This window comes from Passer montanus, unplaced genomic scaffold (assembly GCF_014805655.1).
Source record: "Passer montanus isolate IOZ18808 unplaced genomic scaffold, ASM1480565v1 scaffold55, whole genome shotgun sequence".
Lineage (NCBI taxonomy): Eukaryota > Metazoa > Chordata > Aves > Passeriformes > Passeridae > Passer > Passer montanus.
In genome coordinates, this window is record NW_024370485.1 from 4,984,445 (window position 1) to 5,003,582 (window position 19,138).

General features: G+C 41.3%; 1 protein-coding gene across 3 annotated transcripts in view; it reads right to left on the bottom strand.

Moving 5' to 3' along the window:
• Window positions 1-5,365: 5,365 nt before the first annotated feature.
• Window positions 5,366-19,138, bottom strand: part of POLR3B (RNA polymerase III subunit B) — a 71,406-nt gene continuing 57,633 nt past the window's right edge. For all 3 annotated transcript variants that reach the window (XM_039725422.1, XM_039725423.1, XM_039725424.1), the window contains 5 exons: window positions 17,743-17,846; window positions 16,691-16,857; window positions 14,311-14,424; window positions 10,109-10,282; window positions 5,366-5,997 (listed from right to left, as the gene is read on the bottom strand). In XM_039725422.1, coding sequence (XP_039581356.1) covers window positions 5,868-5,997; window positions 10,109-10,282; window positions 14,311-14,424; window positions 16,691-16,857; window positions 17,743-17,846 — 689 coding nt within the window. In that variant the 3' untranslated portion in view covers window positions 5,366-5,867. The remainder of the gene's footprint in view (window positions 5,998-10,108; window positions 10,283-14,310; window positions 14,425-16,690; window positions 16,858-17,742; window positions 17,847-19,138) is intronic.

The following is a 19,138-nucleotide window of genomic DNA, read 5'->3' on the forward strand; positions in this document are numbered from 1 at the left end:
GCTGTAACTGTAGACATTTCTGAAGCCAAGTTTTGTTGAAGATGAGCACAGTCAGCCTTAGATGATCTTCTCTTATTAATGTCTGTGAAAGGAATTTTGCTCAGCCCAAGCTCTCTTCTGTTTATAAAGTAGTGCAGTGACAGTGTTGCCAGAAGAGACCAGTGGAAATATCTGGTTCACACTCGTCACTGGTCAGTCTGCGTGGAGGAAGGGAATTCACTCTCCTGGATAGTATCAGCATCTGTAGGAGTTGAGAAGAACCACTGCCCCCAGGGCTGCTGACCAGAACACTCAGCCTGGGAGACACTTGCTGACTTGAGTTTGAGCAAAGGGCAAGCAGTCATCGATTTCCAAGCTTACACCAGATTTAGCTGGCTTTTGTTGTGTGTGGCTGGTACTAGTTACCAGAGGATTTGTACTGTGTGTTGGAAGAAGAGCCAGCCCTAAAAGCTATTACAGACAACAGACACAGAAAAGATCCATTCCAGACTGCATCTCAGCTGCCGAACAACTGGATGTGAAGCTGTCATATCCTTTTAGATGATCGACTGATAATGAGCTTCTTTTGATCTGCCTGGAGCACAGAGAATTACCTTCAGTGCCTGCCTCTGACTGGCAGGGGGAGGCTTGAATGCAGAGTTTTAAGTTTCCAATTCACCAGGAGTTCAGGGGAAAACTGTTTCCATTATTAGAACATAATTTTAGCAAGAAATTAGAACTTTGTTGTTAAGCACACCAATTTCTTTCTTAGTTCTTGAGTTTATAATCTTTTATTGTCAAGTAGACAATAACAACAGTGCACCGTCTGGAATGGTAAAGCATATGCATAGGTCAAGGAGCTCCCCAAAACTCAGGCTAGTGAAAGACAAAGGCTCTGCTGCAGTTAGCAGCAGGGAATTGCTTTTGATTTGGATCTAACATGCTGTTTTTATACTGACTGGGAGGAGGGGATAAGGACATGCACAACGAAGTTACTGGAAAAAATAGGTAGTCACTGGAACCACCTCACAGTTACCTGCCTCAGGAAACACACAAATAAACGGGTAACTGCAGTTAGGAGAAATAGACAGTTGTTTTTTTCCCAGCAGCGAGATGCAAAGAGCAATGGGCAGCTCATGAGCTTGGAAAAATTTTTTGGAAGGTGGAACAAAGGCCTAAGTCCATTTTCTGGGTAGAAAACAAAAAATTTTGCTGTTGATTTTGAGACAGAAAGAATAAAGCCATATAGACTGCTTTAAAAAAAAAAAAGCCAACTTCAAAAATTCCCTGTATTAGCTCTGACCTAGGTTTGGAGAGTTTAACTGAGAGTTCCGGTGTTCTGGGATGTATGTTCATACGTAAGGAAGGCAGAGGGACTGTATTTGCCTCCCAGGTTCATATGGTGAGTTCTTAAATGATTGCAGAGAGGCAAAACTGATTCATGCAGTCTTCACTACCTGAAAGCAGAGTCTGACTGGGGCCACATATCCAGGGCAGAGTAAGATTGACGAAAGTAATTGTTCCTACTCTTGCACCTTTCTACCCCTTCCCAAAGAAAGGAAACCCCTTCCTCCACTGAAACTGATGAGCCCATGCTGAGATGAAAATATTTCATGAGAAGGATGGACTGAAGTCAGAACTCAGTTCAAACACGTTCAAGTTCCTAGCAGCATTTAGGTCTGAAACATGGGTCCATTTCTGGGCTTCTGAGCCTTAGACACAGAAACTGGAATCCGGATCCTCACCGTGCCTTGCACACGTTAAGCCTCCCAGCACTGGTCCAGATAATAGCAAAGAGTCACCATCTGGCTGGATTTTATGGTTTGATGAAGTGCTCAGTTTTAAGGCAAGCACGTGTCTGGCACCTGGGGACTGTGGAGCCCTGATCCCAGTTCTGGCACAGTTTTTCTGTGGCCCTGGGCAAGTCACGTCCTCTTCAGAGGAGGGAATTCATCAAGTGCCCCATGGCCCTGCTGAAATGGCAAAGAGCTGTAAAACAATCCTCAGCTCCAATGGGAGGAGAGGCCGGCTGGAGGGGCTCTCAGCTGTGCTAAGCCAGTCCCTGCCACAGCTCCAGAGGTGCTTGTGCTGAGACACGGCTGAGGAGGGCTCCTGTGGGAGGGCTGCAAGCTGGAGACCTTGTTTCAAGGCTTATGCTCCCACTCACTAGGGCCATCCTCATCCTCAAGAGCCTTGGGGCAAAGTACAGACACAATTTTAGCCCCTCTAGTATCATTTTGCCAGCTGTGTGACACCAGTTACTGTCAGGCTTTACAGGTGGTCTGAGCAGGGCTTGCAAATCCATGTCAGGTGCACAGCACTTTTCATTAGTCTGCCATTTGTTACCGCTAACCAGTGAAATACTCTTCAGTCTTTATAGGTTTTTAATTATGACGTACTCCAATTTTGCTATAAACCACAGATATTTTTCTATTTACCATTAGAAAACATGAGAAAAGACACAGTAATTTCTCATCATCATGAGTCTATGATTTTCAATGGTTTTCCTCCCTGTTTAAGGAAGAAATAAGGACTCCAACAAATTAAAAAGCTCTCTTTGCTGCACACTGAAGCTTCTTTGTAAGGAAAACTTTTAACGAGATATGAGCATTACAAACAAAACCAATTGTGCATAGTGGAAGCCCTTCCTTTACTTTCATCTTAAAATTATTACATCTCAGTATGCCTTTATTTCATAATACATCCTCTTTGAATGCCAAAATTGGCCAGTCTGGTTTCATTTTCCTTTACAGTTTGGGCTTCTTATTTCTATGTTTGGATATATTTACCTTAAAAAAATTAAATACCTGTAAGAGTTTTGTAAAAGTTTTGAAGTGAAGCTGTTTCTCTGAACTCTGAACTAGTGACCTGTTTTGCTCTCAGCTTCAGAACTGGCCAGAAGCCCTGTGCTTTGCTCTCTACCCCATAGCATTCAGCAGCTCAGCCCTGGCTTCATTCTGTTTCTCACAACCAAACAGTAGGGCTGGACATGTACATTATTCATAGCATTTAAGCCTTTATCTGCAAAGCAAGTGATAACTTATACTACATGGAGTTAGGTATCTTTTCCAACAGCAGCACACACCTCTAGCTCGTATCAGAAAATGGACTGCATCTGGCATTGCAGCTGGGACTGATGCTCACGACCTGGGCACTATATACAAGGAATAAAGAAGTTGCAATGGAATGGAAACCTTATGGTACTTTTCTAGCTACAGCTCTTAGAGCTAAAGCCTTCAAATTCTGTCAGGTGTTGTTCAGAATATGGCGTCTAATTCAGCAGTTAGACAGTGATGGCAGGGTTGATCTGGGCAATACCAGCTCCAGCAGTGCAGCCATGAGCTGACATAAGACTTTCTTCCTGAAGGCATACACAGTATAAAAGGGGGGGAGGGGTCTGGGAAGATAATTCAAACGGCTGCAAGGATGAGGCTCACCAGGGGAAAGTAATGTGACAGATCTGGGGTTCTGTATTTTACTTCATCAGTCCACGTATTGTAATTTTTCCTGACTACAGTAAGATTCCTTCAATGAATTGCCACTTTGACCAACCACATTCCAGGAATCCATAGCCGTTTGTTCTATTTTTGCTGCTGGTTTTGTAATGCTTATTCCATTGCCAAGAGATTACTTGTAGGTGTCAATTATGATGGAACATAGGCTGCCTCCTAGAGACGTAAAAAAATAAGTGGCAGAGTTTCAACCCAGATCTGCACTCTAAGCCTCCAGCGTAGGCACAGGTTTAGGTCAGGCAGCAGTGATGTACAAACACAGCCCATGTAGGTATCACCAGAGCAGCTGACAGGGGTGACCCTCACATGCTGCCAGACATGTCTAGTTTCTGTACTTTACTGGATCCATCATTCTTAAGGCTGCTCCTTTCTTCCTAAAACTCAGCTATTACAGGATATCCTTCACTCTCAAAAATCCATTAATCTCCATGCTTTCATCAGCTTGAGGTGAATGAGCTGCAAGGTTCCTCCTCAGGGCTGCACACAGACCTTTTCTCTCAGTGAGGTTACTCATGAGCACATTCTTTGTTCCTCGTCCATCTCTGCTGTTACTGCTTCAATTTCCACATGTGCAATACACACATTGCTTAGTCTTTCATGTCCTGCAGCTCTGACCACCCAACCCAGGAGACCACCTGGAAGAGGACTAGGGAGCTTGGACCCTTGTCCTCCGCAGGTTTCCCTGGTGCCCCCCAGCAGCCGTAGCCTTAGAGGCTCACTCCCTCTGCTGGTGCTCCTGAGCTGCAGCTGGGCCATCTCAGGCACCAAAGGAGAGGTTGTTCATTCGGTTGAGGCTTCTGGTTAACCTCTTCCTCCAGTGTGGATGATGTCATTCACTCTCTTAAAACTCTTTTGTATATAACCCTGAGCTGTTTGGATTCTGGAAGAGGTGCTTCAAGAGCTTTTCCAATCCAGTTGTGCTGTGTTGACATCTGTGTTGTCACCAGTCCAATTGCAAGAAAAATGGGGGGGAAAAAAGAGAAGGAAAGTAGAATGTATTTCTTCAGGCTTGGTTTTTAAGCCCAAACGCAAAATTTAAGTTTAAGCATTTTGTGGAAGGCTAAAAAGAAATCTACTCAGGCTGATAATCATCTAAGCTCAGAGCTAAGAGAACAACAGCAACACAACTGCATGAGCAGTGTCAGGATCAGCAGGATGGTCAGGACCAACACACAAAGTTCAGCCATATGAGGAGCCAAAGAGCATCTCAGGTCTCCTACATCATAGGCAGTGCTCTGTATCCTCGCTGACCCAGAGTGCTGCTTTTCACTGAAGGAAGTCTATGCATGTTGAAGTCCTTTGCTTAAAAAGTTAACTGCATGCTTTTCTGAGTAAGAGCTTGTCAGTTCAGAGTACTAAATGATTCTTAGTTCATCCACTGCTTTAGTTCTAGGCCTTAGACCTCATGAAAAAAATCCATCTCTTCGCTTTCTAAATCCTTTCAGGTAATTCAAACCTGCTTCACTGTCAGTGAATGATTTGTTGTTCTTCATAGGTTTGGTCTTGTTCTTAAAATGTTTTGGCTATATTAATATTTTAAATAAGTTCTGGAGTCCTATGACAGCACACTAGGTAATGATCATTACCTAGTGTTTGCAGCCTGTCTTTTCAGGACTTTGAGCCAGTGTATTATCAGATCTGCTATCCTCAGTAGGAATGGAATGTATATATGTGTGCTGTATCCTGTACTTGCTACATATGCAGTTACCTCCTCCCCTACACTTCATGGAAACTGTGTACATTTAGTTGACAGCATAATCTGTACAAGCACACCACTGCCAGCACACAAATGCACCTGCATGTTGAAATCTCACTCAAAATGTCTGATCTCAAGCCCTTGAGAAAATAGTTTCATTTCTCTAACACTGACAGTATTTTAGAAAATTTTAACACTTTAATGAACTGTTTTAGGAAGAGAAAATGGTTTAGACATTTTACCATCCTTACACAACTGTCAACATATTCAGCCAGTATTATTTAAAACATTTATTACAATGGTTTGGAAAACATTTTTAACCTCTATGAATAAGATGTGTATTTAGCTCTGCTTATGACCTAACCCAGCAAAGACCTTTTCAAACACAAGCATGGGATTTTTTGAAGTGATCCAAGTGCTTTGCTGGACCATGGCCTTATTCCTCAATTCCCACATGTCCTGTTCATGAAGCCTATTCAGGGCTTCAGAACTGCTCCCAGTATATTTCACTGACAGCTTAAAAACAAGGAGGATATGTAAGAAAGATTTCCTACTGTCTTGCACCTCCTTTCACTCAGGTTTTAGAGTTTATTCCTGTTCACCAAAACAACTCCTAGTTAGATATGCTGGATTTTGATTTCATTCCTTAAGGTACTTTTTTGCCATCTTTTTCATCTTGTTCATTCATTGTACTTAGCAAGTTTGAGCCTCGGTATGATGTTCATGGACTGCAGTTCTTGGAATAAGAGTTTACAGGCATAAGGTATGCGCAGGGAAGACACATGACATGAAGATTTGCAGTAGTGGCACCTAGGGAAACAAACAAAAAGTTAAGAGTAGGTCAGTAACTTCTGCTGAAAAACCCAATTGCCACCAGCCACTGTTGTTTTATCCATCTGCATTTAAACACTGGCCATAGTCCTAGAAGCACCAAATGCGTGAGACACATTTTAGTGCTTAAGTCATAGCTTTAAAGTCCTTAAATAATCTGACAGAAATCAATAGGAGCTTAATGTTAAACCTGCACTTTTCTAGGAGGGCAATCACTCAATGCTCAGGAGCTAACAGGACTGACTTCTGCTTCTTCAGCATTCACATAAATGTCAGCAAATTCAGCACTGCATACTGGCAGAAAGGAAAGTGCTTCTGAAAAAATGGTTAATGGTCCAATTTCTGTGCTACATGTATGTTACAAAAAGAAGAGTCAGGAAGAAAGAAGGTTTTTAATATGCAATTTCACCCTATAATGTCTCAAATCATTACACTTTCCAGAAAAGAGGCCCTTCTCATCTTACATCTTTAAACTTTAGTCAGCATAGAAACTCAGTAAAATTGCTTTAACACATATTCTTTGTGCTCTTTGCTCTAATGATCTTAAAATTCAGAGAGAAAGGAATTTTTTTGTCAAATAGATATAACCATGACTATATAAGGAACAAATAGGCTAGTCAGCCATCTTTACAGTACTGGGACTCCAATTCAGTGGTGGTAGAAAATATTTCTTATAAAAATCAATTTCCAACCTCCCTATTTCTTTATTCTCCTGTATATTAATTTTTCTGGTTTTGGAGAGTTGAGAAAGCCACTCCTTTGGAACACAGAGTGACTCAGCACTTCCTAATGGTTTAACAAAGATCCTTTTTTTTTTTGTTCCTGTGTTTCAAATTTATATTTCTGCCATAAAGTCGTAACAGTCTGCAGAGCCAATTAAGGAAGAATTAGCAAAACTCCTACAGGCTTCCATGGTACAGAATGAGGCTCACAGTCAAGACAGGTTTATAACTACACTCCCTTAGTCCATATTTATAGGGACACAACTTCTCTGCTATGAGCACCTCCTAGGGACTGAGGAGCAGAGACTACTCACTGCAGCCAAGCTCAAAGCTATGCCATTCTGGGCCTGCTTTGTACTTGATGGGGACCACCCAGAGAAGTGCAGTAAGCACAAACCTCCATCAAACAGAGATCATGGAAACAAGTACATGAAGGACCATTTAGTATTAGAATTGACACTAAACTGGTCAGAAAAAGGCAACTGTACCATTCAAGGCTGAATCTGGACCAGAAATAAAATTTTCATGTACAGTTTAAAATGCACATACTACAGAGATCAGAATAACTTATCATCAAAAAAGGACCAAATTCTGCTCATTGCGTTCAGTGCAGTTCTGCTCCTAAGCACCTGTGCAACAGCTAAGCTGGAAAATCTGCATAAACACAGTAAATCATAGTAAGTTTCAACCACTTTTTTTACAGGGATAAATTCTGTCACTGCTACAAGAGTCCTTCTCCCCTGTGAAAATACCAGTTCAGGCCCCAACACTGATCTGCTGTTACTATCTTGCAGAAAAAAGTACCCAGGGGCTAGTCCTTGTCTGAGAGGAAGGGCTCATCTTCCATAAGTCAAGCGCCCTTAATGCCAGCCACAAACAATGTTTCTAAAAGGTTTCTTGCAGCAATGTCTTATTAATGCCTGAGTCACTGAAAAGGTCCATTTGGAAGTTTCTCTTAATGAGTTCGTCTCTACTGTGATGCTCGTTATAGGGCTACTTACCTCAGATACTGGTAGACAGTATAAAATTTAGCAGAAGCTCTCTTATTGATTACTCTCACACATCAGACAGCTTTTCATAGAATCAGATTGCAAGAATGTCTGGCTCTGTCTGAGCCAGTAACTTCTTTCACAATTATTTAAGGAGTTACTTAACTTTGCTACGAACTTCAAAAAATTGAATTGTATTAGCAACACCTTAAAAATAAAATGTAGTATTACTTCTGAAGTTCAAATTCCTAATTTTCTTCAAGGTACTTTCACTTCCTGTGGACTCTGAAAATCTTCAAGGACTGCTCTGAAAGTCAAGGTCTTATTGAAAAAACAATAGAGCTACATCTGCAAGTGAGATTTTTTTAAGGGCAATGCTTTAAAGAGTTAGAAGTGGTTGGTTCTTTGACTTATGGCATGTCCCTCCTTTCACATTACTTCCTACATTTGTTATTTGCATTGCAGTAGTTTTTAGAGACCTGGCTCAGAAAAAAGCCTCCCTTCTTACATACACTGAACACACCCTCAAGAAAAAGAGGACTTTCAAAAAGGGTTATGGCACAAGAGCCAGCAGGACCATGCCCAGCTGAAGATCACCAATTTCAGGATGCCCAGAGAAGGGCTCATCTCTCCTCTGGATTACATGTATTTACCCTCCTCTGTCTGAACATCTGCTTCCCGAGGAGCAGAGCTGCTGCTGCTGTGGACAAAGGTGGTGCTTGGTTTCTGGCCAGAAGCTACATGTTTCAGAAGAAAGGTCTGACCAAGGGCAGAACTGTAGCTGTCACCTTTACACATCTACAAACTGAGAATACACCTTCCTTTCCTACTTCATTACATCATGGAAAAATCACTCTTGAGACACTGAAGTGAATAAATCCGATTTCCTGCCCCTCCCAATAAATTGATGCTGATATCCAAGACGTGACAAGTTTCCAACTGTGGTTTTTTTTGAGGTTTAGAAATTAATCTTTCTCCTCCTCCTTTTAATTCTCTATCTTTCCCAACATAAATATTAGAGTACCTTGTAACTTGAACTTGCACCATTTATTTTTTCTTCACTTAGTCATGGGATTTCAGGTCACCTGTTTTTGCAAAGCTTGCAAGAACATTGTACCTCAAACTCCTATTGGTCTCACAAGTCTGTTTTCTGCTTGCCTAAAACAAAACCAGGTCAAATCAAAACACCTCCCTCAGAGACCTCTAAGACTATAAAGAGAAGTCTGTTTATCTTCCAATAATAGTGGGTATTTTCAGCATGCTACAGGACAACTTTAAATCTAACATCTCAAAATTGCTAGAGAGAAGAGACAGAGCAAAACCCAGTGTGCTACATGTGGTGAGTTCCACACAGCTTTGATATTTAGTTTTATGCTTCCCCTACATGAAAAACCAGTTTGTTTTCAGGAGACCAACTCAGTACTGTGTTAGGTCTCAGAGTAAACCAGCAAGATCATTACATTAGCCAGTCTAGAGAGAAGTTTCCTAGAGATAAGGCATTCAGGCAGAAGCCAACTGAATTTCCAAACAGGCAGCTGCTTGACTCTCAAGCTCCAACATGGGATCAATGCACTTGCCTGATGCTTTGAGGAGGAACTCCTTGTTTCACAGGATTACAAAGCAAAAGGCATTTGGGAAGGGGACAGCCAAGAAAACCAAATGCATGGGATTATGAACACCATAGCTAGAGAACAAGAAAGCAGGGGATATTACTTTCTTCTCCTATTCTTCTGTGCCCGCGCTCACTCTTCAGCCCTGTCAGGTTCAACAGGGGATTCTAGCAGGAAGATGTGACTAGCCCAGCCGGTATCCTCATTTCTGCTGGCAGAACCAGCATTGCAGCTAGAGAACAAGAAAGCAGGGGATACTGCTTGAAAGCAGGGGATATTGCTTTCTTCTCCTATTCTTCTGTGCCCACTCTCACTCTTCAGCCCTGTCAGGTTCAACACGGGATTGTAGCAGGAAGATGTGACTAGCCCAGCCGGTATCCTCATTTCTGCTGGCAGAACCAGCATTGGCACTGCTGTTCTCCCCTTTTCAAAATACAGATGATATATGGGATTGGGTGCTTAGCAGTCCCTTGCAAGGGTGGGACGGAAGGTCAGCAGACAGACTGCAGGGAACAGTCTGGGTGTGGAAGAGAACACCTGTGCCCCCACAACAGGAGAGATCCCTGCCCCATTGACTACACAATTCAGTCCTAATTTCAATTAGACCACAATAAAGAACCATACCCTGTCACCAGTTTTCCAAATGACAATTTTTAACTTTTTAATTTAAGTGCATGCGATTGTTAATTGGTGCCTGTGAGCTCTTAAATCTGAGAAGCACTGCAACCAAGGGCAAGGTTCTGTTACACAGAGGCACTTGACAACTTACCATCCAGAGTACCCTAGCAAGCCGCACTGGCCACAAACATCCACTTCGAAGGCATCACTTGAAATCATCAGTCTCTCCAACAAAAGCATGCTGGCTCCATAACCTATCAAACAATCCCGTTCCATCTCTCCAAGACGTAAACCACCATCGCGGGATCGACCTTCAGTGGGTTGCCTTTGAAATAAATGTTTGAGAAATGTAGTAAGTACTCCAAAACATACATTCTGTGACTCTAGGCTGTCTTCAAACTGTAGGAACACCACAGGGTTCATGGGCTTTACAAACCAGAGTTGCTGATCTCACAAATGTGTTGCTCCTGTACCTGCAGTATGATGCAGTTATGTAAGTGGCAACTGCAGCACCAGGCCACAGCTCTTTAACTCTCAGAATGAATAAGTGAAAACAAAAAGATTTCTAAGATATCCAAGACAATCTGGACACAGATTTGGCACTCTTTCTTGATGAGACATTATCGTTTGTAGCTAACAAAAATGAAACAATATTCAGTTAGTTAGTTCATTAGCAGTTAATGAATCAATCATCAACCTAATGTTTCAGCTGAACCATAGCTAAGGCTAATATCTAAAATAAAGATGATTTTGATCTGTGCAACAACACTAAAATAAGTCAGCAAACAGGTAGTAAACATGTCGCTAACTCATGACTGAAATGGTATTTTTTTTAAAGTAACATTTATCTAATTTATTTTTTTCATATATGATGGTTAATAGACTCATTTTTGTGTTCTGTAGGTTCCTTTACACAAGTCAAACTCTTATTTATTGTCTGGGGAGACTTCCTGTCCTTTTTGCAGGAGAGGAAAATTTTAATAAAGCAATCAAGTATACATTAAAGATTTTGAAGTAAAAAATAAGGTACTGTATATAATCTAACATTAAGACCGCGTAAGACAATTTTTTTGTTGGACATTATCAAAACTTTTAACCTCTTGTTCATCATTCTGCAGTTTCATAGTATCAGTTCTACTCTCATGTACCAGCACAATGATGCAATACTAACATTGGAAATATCAGAGCAAACTATGAAGCAAAAACAATCTTGAATTTCTACAGCACTAATATACTGCATGCATTTTAATGAATATTTCTATCTTAGTATATTCCCTGAAACATGACAGCAAAGAGAAGGAACTTAAGTTACTGAGCTTCACTGCTCCCTGAAACCTCATGTTTATGTGCTGTTTCTGACACTTGTAGCAGTGTAATCCACCTAAAATGTTCAACGATAGATCCGGCCCATTACTTTTGGAGTATATTTTGTTTCTATTATTTCTAACAACTGAATTTGTTAAGCTTACTAAAGATAATAAAAATAAGATTTTGCCAACTTGCTGCCAACCACAGGAAAGAATTTATAAAAGCCTTCAACATCTAATAATCTTTTGTAACATGTAAAAACGAACCTAATTACCAGACCAAAATACCTTCTAAAGATGCAAGTTGTATTTGTTTTTAGGGGCAAGTAGTTTCTCTTATTCTGCCCACACTGGAACCTTAAAACGAATCTGCTTGTAATTCAAATTGTCCTTTTCATTCATATAACCTTCTGCTTTTCCCACTGTTGGGAGAATGGATAGAAGTTGTTTACATCCTGATTAAACTCCCCAGGGTGGGTTCAGCTGAACGGTCTTACTCCTTGTTTCACTGGCCAGTGGGGGAAATAAGTCTGCCTCCATGGTCTCAGCAGATCTCCCTTGTGCCTGCTAGGGAAAACAAGTGACTAGTTTGAATGGAGTTGTTTGCTGAAGCACTGATCTCCAAGAAGTGAAACATTACTTAAAAGCCCTGCCTGAAGGAGGAGGGCATCCCATGCTGGCAGAGCCCTGAGCGTTGTTTGTCCCATTGCTCCCCCGCAGCACAACAGGACCTGGCACATCTGACATGTCCAAAGACACACAGGTGGCAGCTCTGACACTGTCCATCAAAACAACTCTGCAGGCAGAAAGCTTGCATTGCTCTCTTGTAAGAAAAATTAAAAGCAGGTTATCTATTAAAAAGATTCAGCAGGACTGGGTATCTGAGCAACACCACACATAGAACTGTGTTACACATTAATTGTCAACTATACCCATGGCATTGAAATTAAGGATTGCATTTCATTTCCAGTACCAGTCCAGAGGGCAACATCCTGGTGGGTTTGACTGTGTTGACAACGAGTGCAGCTTAGAAATTCTGCAAAGTCTTGTTTTAATCAGAACAATAGCTAGAATCAGTGATGATCAAGAAGCTCAAGTATTCTGCCTTATTCCAGATGGAAATACAGCTTTGCTCTGTCACTTAGGGTACATTTGATATATAATAAAATGCATTTCAAGACAATGACAGCCAAATTCTACATTTGAAGCTGTTACAGGATTACTTTTAAAATCAAAAAAAGAATGTTAGATGCAATCTACTCTCCAGGAAGTGCAGTGGATGATAAAACAATAGCGAATATGCAAGCTGGCAATGCCGACTCTCTCAGCAGAGGCAACGGCAGTAACGAATGCTTAATTATTTGAGGAGAAAAAAGAAAATTCCTGAAAAACTAGCCAAGAGGCAGTATAAATTGAACATCCACTAGCTTTCCTGGAAGTCAAATAAGGAACCCTAATTAAATAGTATGCTGTTACTGACTGAACAAAGAATTTGCAGAAAGGAAGGGATGGGGGAAATCACACAACCTTCATCTTTACACATAAACATTATAGTGACTTGGTATTTAGGTTTCATTTAAATTCAGTGTCTCTGAACAGCTGAGAAGTTGGGGAGGCAATACAAAGGCAGATCAAGTGATTTGGGTAAGCCAGGAGTTCTAGTAAATCCTGTGTACTCTTAGCTAAGATAGAGAGTTTTCACTTTCATGTGAAGGACCAATATAATGCTTAACACACTGAAGAACAGAAAATGGAGCAGACAGACTATTATTTGGGAATATCATTTATGTTCACATAGGCAAGCAGCTCTGGTTGTACTACACCTCCTTTTCTCAATGTGGTTGATGTAAAAGTTCAGACAAGAGTTACAAAATCTTTTTACGATTTCTTTCCCAGTTCAACCATTGATATTTAATTCCATGGAAAGCATAAGTTTGTCCTATAGACAGTGTGAGATTGGAAAGCAAAAAGGCATAGAAAATAAGCAATGAAAAGCGAAATAAGAAGACACCTCTGTATCAAGTACAGCAGAGTACAGTACACCTCCTTTCTCTAGCAGCACATCAATAGGTAGAAGCTGCACTTAGTAAGAGCTGTTGTGAAGCCAGGCAAAGCAAGAGTGGTGGATCCTCACATGATCAGAGGCATAAAAATAAATGAAGAATTAAAGAATACAAATCATAGTTGTTATAGGGAAGAGTAAGGGACAGACATGACTGTGCTTACACCTTACAAACACTACAAAGATTGCCATGGTCAGAATCAGCACATGCTTTCAATGGTCAAAAAGAAAAATATCACCATGCAGGAGGTGAGGTATAAGGGCCTACAAAATAGCCCAGAGAGACTGGCAAAAGACATTTGGAATAATCTTCTAAGATTAGCTGGAATTTAATTTTCTGGCAAGTTTCAGTAAATAATCCTATTGTGATGGAGAGAGGTGAACTAAATGACCTTAGAAGCATCCCCAAAGCAAAGCCTGTGCCACAGAACTCTTTTTAGTGAGCAAAGAAAATCAGAAACTTTGAACAAGAGTGCAAGGAGACACAGACCTTGGTTTTAAGTATAAAAAGTAAGTAGCACCAGTAAAACCAGGAGGCTTCAATTTCCCCAAAGGGCTTCTCAAAGTATGTTGAAATATTAGACCATACTTTAAAATTTCTTCCTTCTACTCATAACTGATTTTGTTAAAGAAAAATACCTACAATATGAGCTAAAATACCTAACAAACCTCTTAAAATACTTATGATATGAGCAATTTGACAGGAAGGGCCCAGATTGGGTACTGTGAATCAGAGATGATGTTTTTACCACCTGCTAGCAGAAGTTTGAGAAGCAAACTCAAGTTTTGAACCTCACAGAACACACCTGAACCTCCAGAACAACCTCCTGCCACTGTCAATTTTTGTCTGCAACAACATAATTACAGTTCAGAGCATTTCATGCCAAGTATCTCAAAGTAAAAAAGCTTAGTTTTGCAGCAATCAGTCAGCTGGGCATACTTCTGCATGTACACAAGAATTTTGTGCTTAGCTTGTAATAATACCTGGTGAGCACTGCTCTGGGTCCTCGAGCTCTTGCATGCATTTTATCCAACACCATGTGCTTCAGTTTCTGGTAATACACAGGACCAAAATAGATATATGCCTCCAAAGGCTCCCTGAAAGAATAAAAAGCAAATCAAAACTGACAACCACAGTTAGCACACATCTACCTTAAGAGAGGCAAGGGTGTCATGTACAGCAGAAATGCGAAACAATTTGGAAATAATGAATCCTAGAAAAATGTCGTTGGGCTTTCTGGGCAACCAGTCTGAAACCTCTTCCAGGGAAATCTTCTGAACACAGGGGCAGTACTCCGCCAGCACCACATGCTGCTGTCTCCACTGCAGCAAGGAACAAGCTCCTGAACTCTGGTCTCATGCTGTGCAAACATGCTGCTACAGCTGCAGGTACCTGTGTCAGCTGTTTCATGGTAAGCCCCTCCCCTGTATCTGTACAGGAGTGTTTCAACAGTGTCATCAGTAGCCAGGAAGGACTGTAAATGTCTCAGACTCTGAAGAGTGACTTAGGGTATTTCTGTTTACATTCCTTCATAAAGGTAAGGATGTATGTAAGCAAATACATCCAGCATAAATGCTCAAAACATCCTTTTTGTAGGAGCACTTTAAGAAATTTGCATTTGCAAGAATCGCTTAGCACTGTGAGCCTGACAGTGTCCACATGCACTGGTTCTCCCTGCACAGCACCCTGAGGCACAGCCCAAGGCCCAGATGGGTGAGAGCCCTCCTTGAGTGGCTGTGCATCAGCCCTGGCAGCACTGCCCAGCAGCTGCAGCCAGGGGACAAAGACTGCTACCCTGGCTGGCACTGGGGGCTGAGATGAGCTGGGTGAAGGGCTCTTGAGAACTGTATTTAGGCACTTTCATCAGCTTGAGAACATCTGTGAGCGGTACAGAGGGTGTTACTCCATTCTGTGAGCTGGAGTATGGCTAAAGATTTCTGTGTTTAAAACACCCCCAACTGTAAGAAGAGTGTAAACGCCTAAGGATCAGAAAGCAGCCAGTGAAAAGCACTCAGTCGTTTCCCAGCTTGCACCTTCAGCCAGCTATCACCTACAGCACTAAGAATGACCAGAGTTAACAATGACAGACTCAGCATGGCCACTAATTTGTTTGAGAAAAAAAAAGGTAAAACGCAATGTAAAAACAAGCAAGAGACAACAGTATTATATACCCTTCAGAGTAATTACTGACATTATGCAGTGTTATTCCAAAAGTCGATTATTGAAGAAAATAATAAAACTTCATTAGACATTTGAAATCCACAAGCTTTCACATTCTTATGAAATCTGCCTTCAAATTTCATAACAAATTAAGCATGCGTAATTTGCCTGGAAAAAAGTATCAGTATCCTTAAACAAAGTCTCTAAATAGGGCACTTCAAAGTTGAAGTTCAGGGGACAGGGGATTTTTATTCTCCCTAGGAAACATGATTAATCAGATTTTTTTAAAAGCCACCATGATATACAAACAGGAAGTGTTTCAAGCACCAGGATACTTGATATACAATTTATGGAATATGGAGTGAATAAGGAAAATAAAATTGTATCTCTGAAACAAAAAGAGAAGCAACTTGTGGAATAAGTTGGTAGGAAAGGCAATTAAAATAAAAAGTATATTAAGAAAACTCACAAAAGAGATCTAAACTTGCTTCTTGAGAAGAAGGGGACTGGAAGGATAATAAAAATAGCAGGAAAGTAGGATTAAGATACATTTTGGAAGGGCAGGCATGTGAAGCCATATGGCCTTTTCCTGTTCCTAAACTATCTTATGTTCTTTGAACTCTGTGTCTCAGAAGCCAGTCTGATCAACACAGCAGGAAGTTTGCAGATTAGAGTATTATGCCAGACTGAAACATTGTGTAATCGAAAGAAAAAAAAAGGAAAAAGGAAAAAAGAGCACACACAAAATATTCCCAAGAACAGATGCTTGCCTCCAAATCCATATTTACAGTACTATTAAAGTCAACATGAAAATGCTTATCTGATTCCAAACATATGCAACACTTTCTGCTGACAGAAATCTGAAATTTTTTCTATCTCTCAACAAGAAAGCCTTGGTTTTAAGCTTTTTTTTTCTGCCAGGCAGTAAAACTTCAGAAATTTTCATATGTACCACAAGGGCCATTCCCATTACAGCCACACATACACTAGCCATTTTTTAAATGTGGAACCACAAAATGCTTCTAAGAAAAAAACCCCCAAAAAACGTACCCTAGTCTTCAGCCTCTTTTCTCAATCTAACAGAGCAGTTCTCAAACAAGAGAAACTTCCCAAGCTCTGAGACATGAGAAGATTTTTCAGATGTGCCTCAACAGGATTTCCCCACTCTCCTGAAACACCTAAATCTAAAGAGCAGATTCTTACCCCGTGATCCCAGATGTTACATAGTCCTTCCCCAGGTAGTTATAACCATGGCGAATGAGATCTTCACACACATCCTTAACTTTACTGCCGCCAAAAGCCGTTCCATAGTGAAATCTGCCATCCAGCACCCCAGCCTTTCCAGCCAGGAGTTCAATCAGCTTTCCTACCTGTGAAAGAAAAGCAGAATTAGCAGCCTGGTCATTGGGACAGGCACATTCCTGGATTGCTCACAGCACAAGTTAGTCAGAGAAAGTGTCCCAGATGGCAGCCTGGGCTACTGCATGCACAGGAGGAGTGGAAGAAGCCCAAAGAGCCAGGATTACTCCTGTGTGAAGGGGAAAACTGGACTCATTACAGGGTCTGGGAACACCCTTAAGGTATTAAGTCAAGCAGTTCCACTTCTTCCAGTTATCTGAAAAATGGGCAGGATCCATGGGACCTTCTGCTGTGGGAAACAGCCATGGAGACTGATTTGCTGCAGTGCAGCAGGGGGAACAGAAGGGAAGATGCTAACAAAGGAAGAAACATCAGAGACTGTATGAAGGGAGCACTGAGGTCCCACCAAAAGGCCAGGCAGTTAGGTGTTTAGCAGGCAGTGACTCTGCAGGACAGGTGCAAGACTCTCCTCAGTTCCAGGGAGGTGTGTATAACTTAAGAAGTTCTACAGGTCTGGATCTATAATTGAAGCTCCTCTCCAACCTTCACCTCAGTCTGCCCCAGCCAGATTAGTGGGCATAGGCAACAGATACGGAAGAACAATAGATTTTCAAACACAAAGGGTGCAAGTGAAGTATTCAGTAGCATCCCTCTTAGCTTGACACAGAACAAAATGGGAATGATGCACAAAGAGCTTCAACCCTGCTCCTTTTACAGTAGGATGTTTCAAAATTGTGAAACAGAGGGCTGACTACTCAGAGCAGAGCAAGCACTGGCATGATGACTGGAGAATATTCTCAGTGAAATCACACTTCAAGCTTTTTGTCTCTAGTGGCTGATCCCTTCTCCTTCCCTCTTGGGGGACAGTGTTGTGTGAATGGAGCAGCCCCACTCACCGTCATACGCGATGGGAAGCCGTGAGGGTTCATTATGATATCTGGGCAGATCCCTGTATCACAAAACGGCATGTCCTCCTGAGGAACAATCAGTCCACACACCCCTGCAGAAGAGAAAACATTTCAATTCACAAAACAGCAAACCACCAGCAGGGCTGACGCTCATCACCAGATTTTCTTTAGTGTTTTCCTCCTCCTCCCTTTCTCATGGATCACTTTTTACCCAGACTCATTACCATGACCAGTACGCCCAACCTGCAAACTAGAAGAGAGCCCTTGTGACAGGGCTGGCAAAATTAGCATACCCTTATATAATGTTCCCAGTGATTTGTGAGTTAGCAAATTAGGGAAGAAAGCTTTGGATCTTATTTTCAGAAGCAACTAGAAACTTCTGTCCAATCAGACTGGAATATCCCAAGAGAGACCCAGTTTTCAATGCTGATGCTATAATTTCCTGAAAGAAAAAAAACTCAGAAGTTTGGCCTCTAAAGTTATGCCTTTGGACACAAAGAATTATTATTTATTTTAATTTTATTTATAATATGTATCTTTGCTAAATACTGTCAATAAAAACACATCAAATGGGACTTTGACAGGGATAAGTAGAGGAAAATAAATAAAAAATAACAAAGATTTTTTTCAGGTAACATCTGTTTGCTGAGCAAAGACTGCCATCAATGAATTACAAAGCGCAATCCATTCCACAGGCTGCTATTATTTTGTCAGTCCATTAACATGACCTGTCCCTTTAAAAGTTTTGGAAGCTTTTTTCAGTCTCTATCAGTATTGGATATAAAACAAAGAAAATCCTCTAAAAAAACTCTAAAAATATTGCAGAAAGAATAAACAGAAACATGAAGACTCATTTTAAATATCCATCATGCATCTCAAGATTTTCCTTCCAACCCTTATAACTTTCCACAGTGAATTCTGCAGTTCAACATGCTGCAGCTATAAACAATCAAGAGATCTAACATTCAAATTCAGGTGCTAAAATGCAGCTGCTTAAGCCCCTACTCCTTTGAACCAAAGCTACTGTTTCAGCTGGACAATTTCTTCCAGAAGCCCTTAGAGCTGAAAAAGTCTGCAAGCTATTTGAGATCAGCCTGCTGCAACTGTGCCAGAGCATGCTTTGGGAACAGTCCTGGAGTGGAGGGGGCTCCTGGAAGACTGAGGGTACTGCTTACATCCCTAAGAAGGCATCCCCCGACCAGCCAGTTCACAGGGGGATATCGGCGTCTGCTCAGGAGGGAGCTCCTCTTCCACCGTCCAAGCAAGACAGGGATAGGTGTATGGGACAGTAGCTAATAGAATGAGAATGATAAGTATGGGGGAAGGGAGCAGAAAGAAAATGTCTGGGGCAAGGGTGTGTGTGCTGTTTTATTTTGTTTTTAAA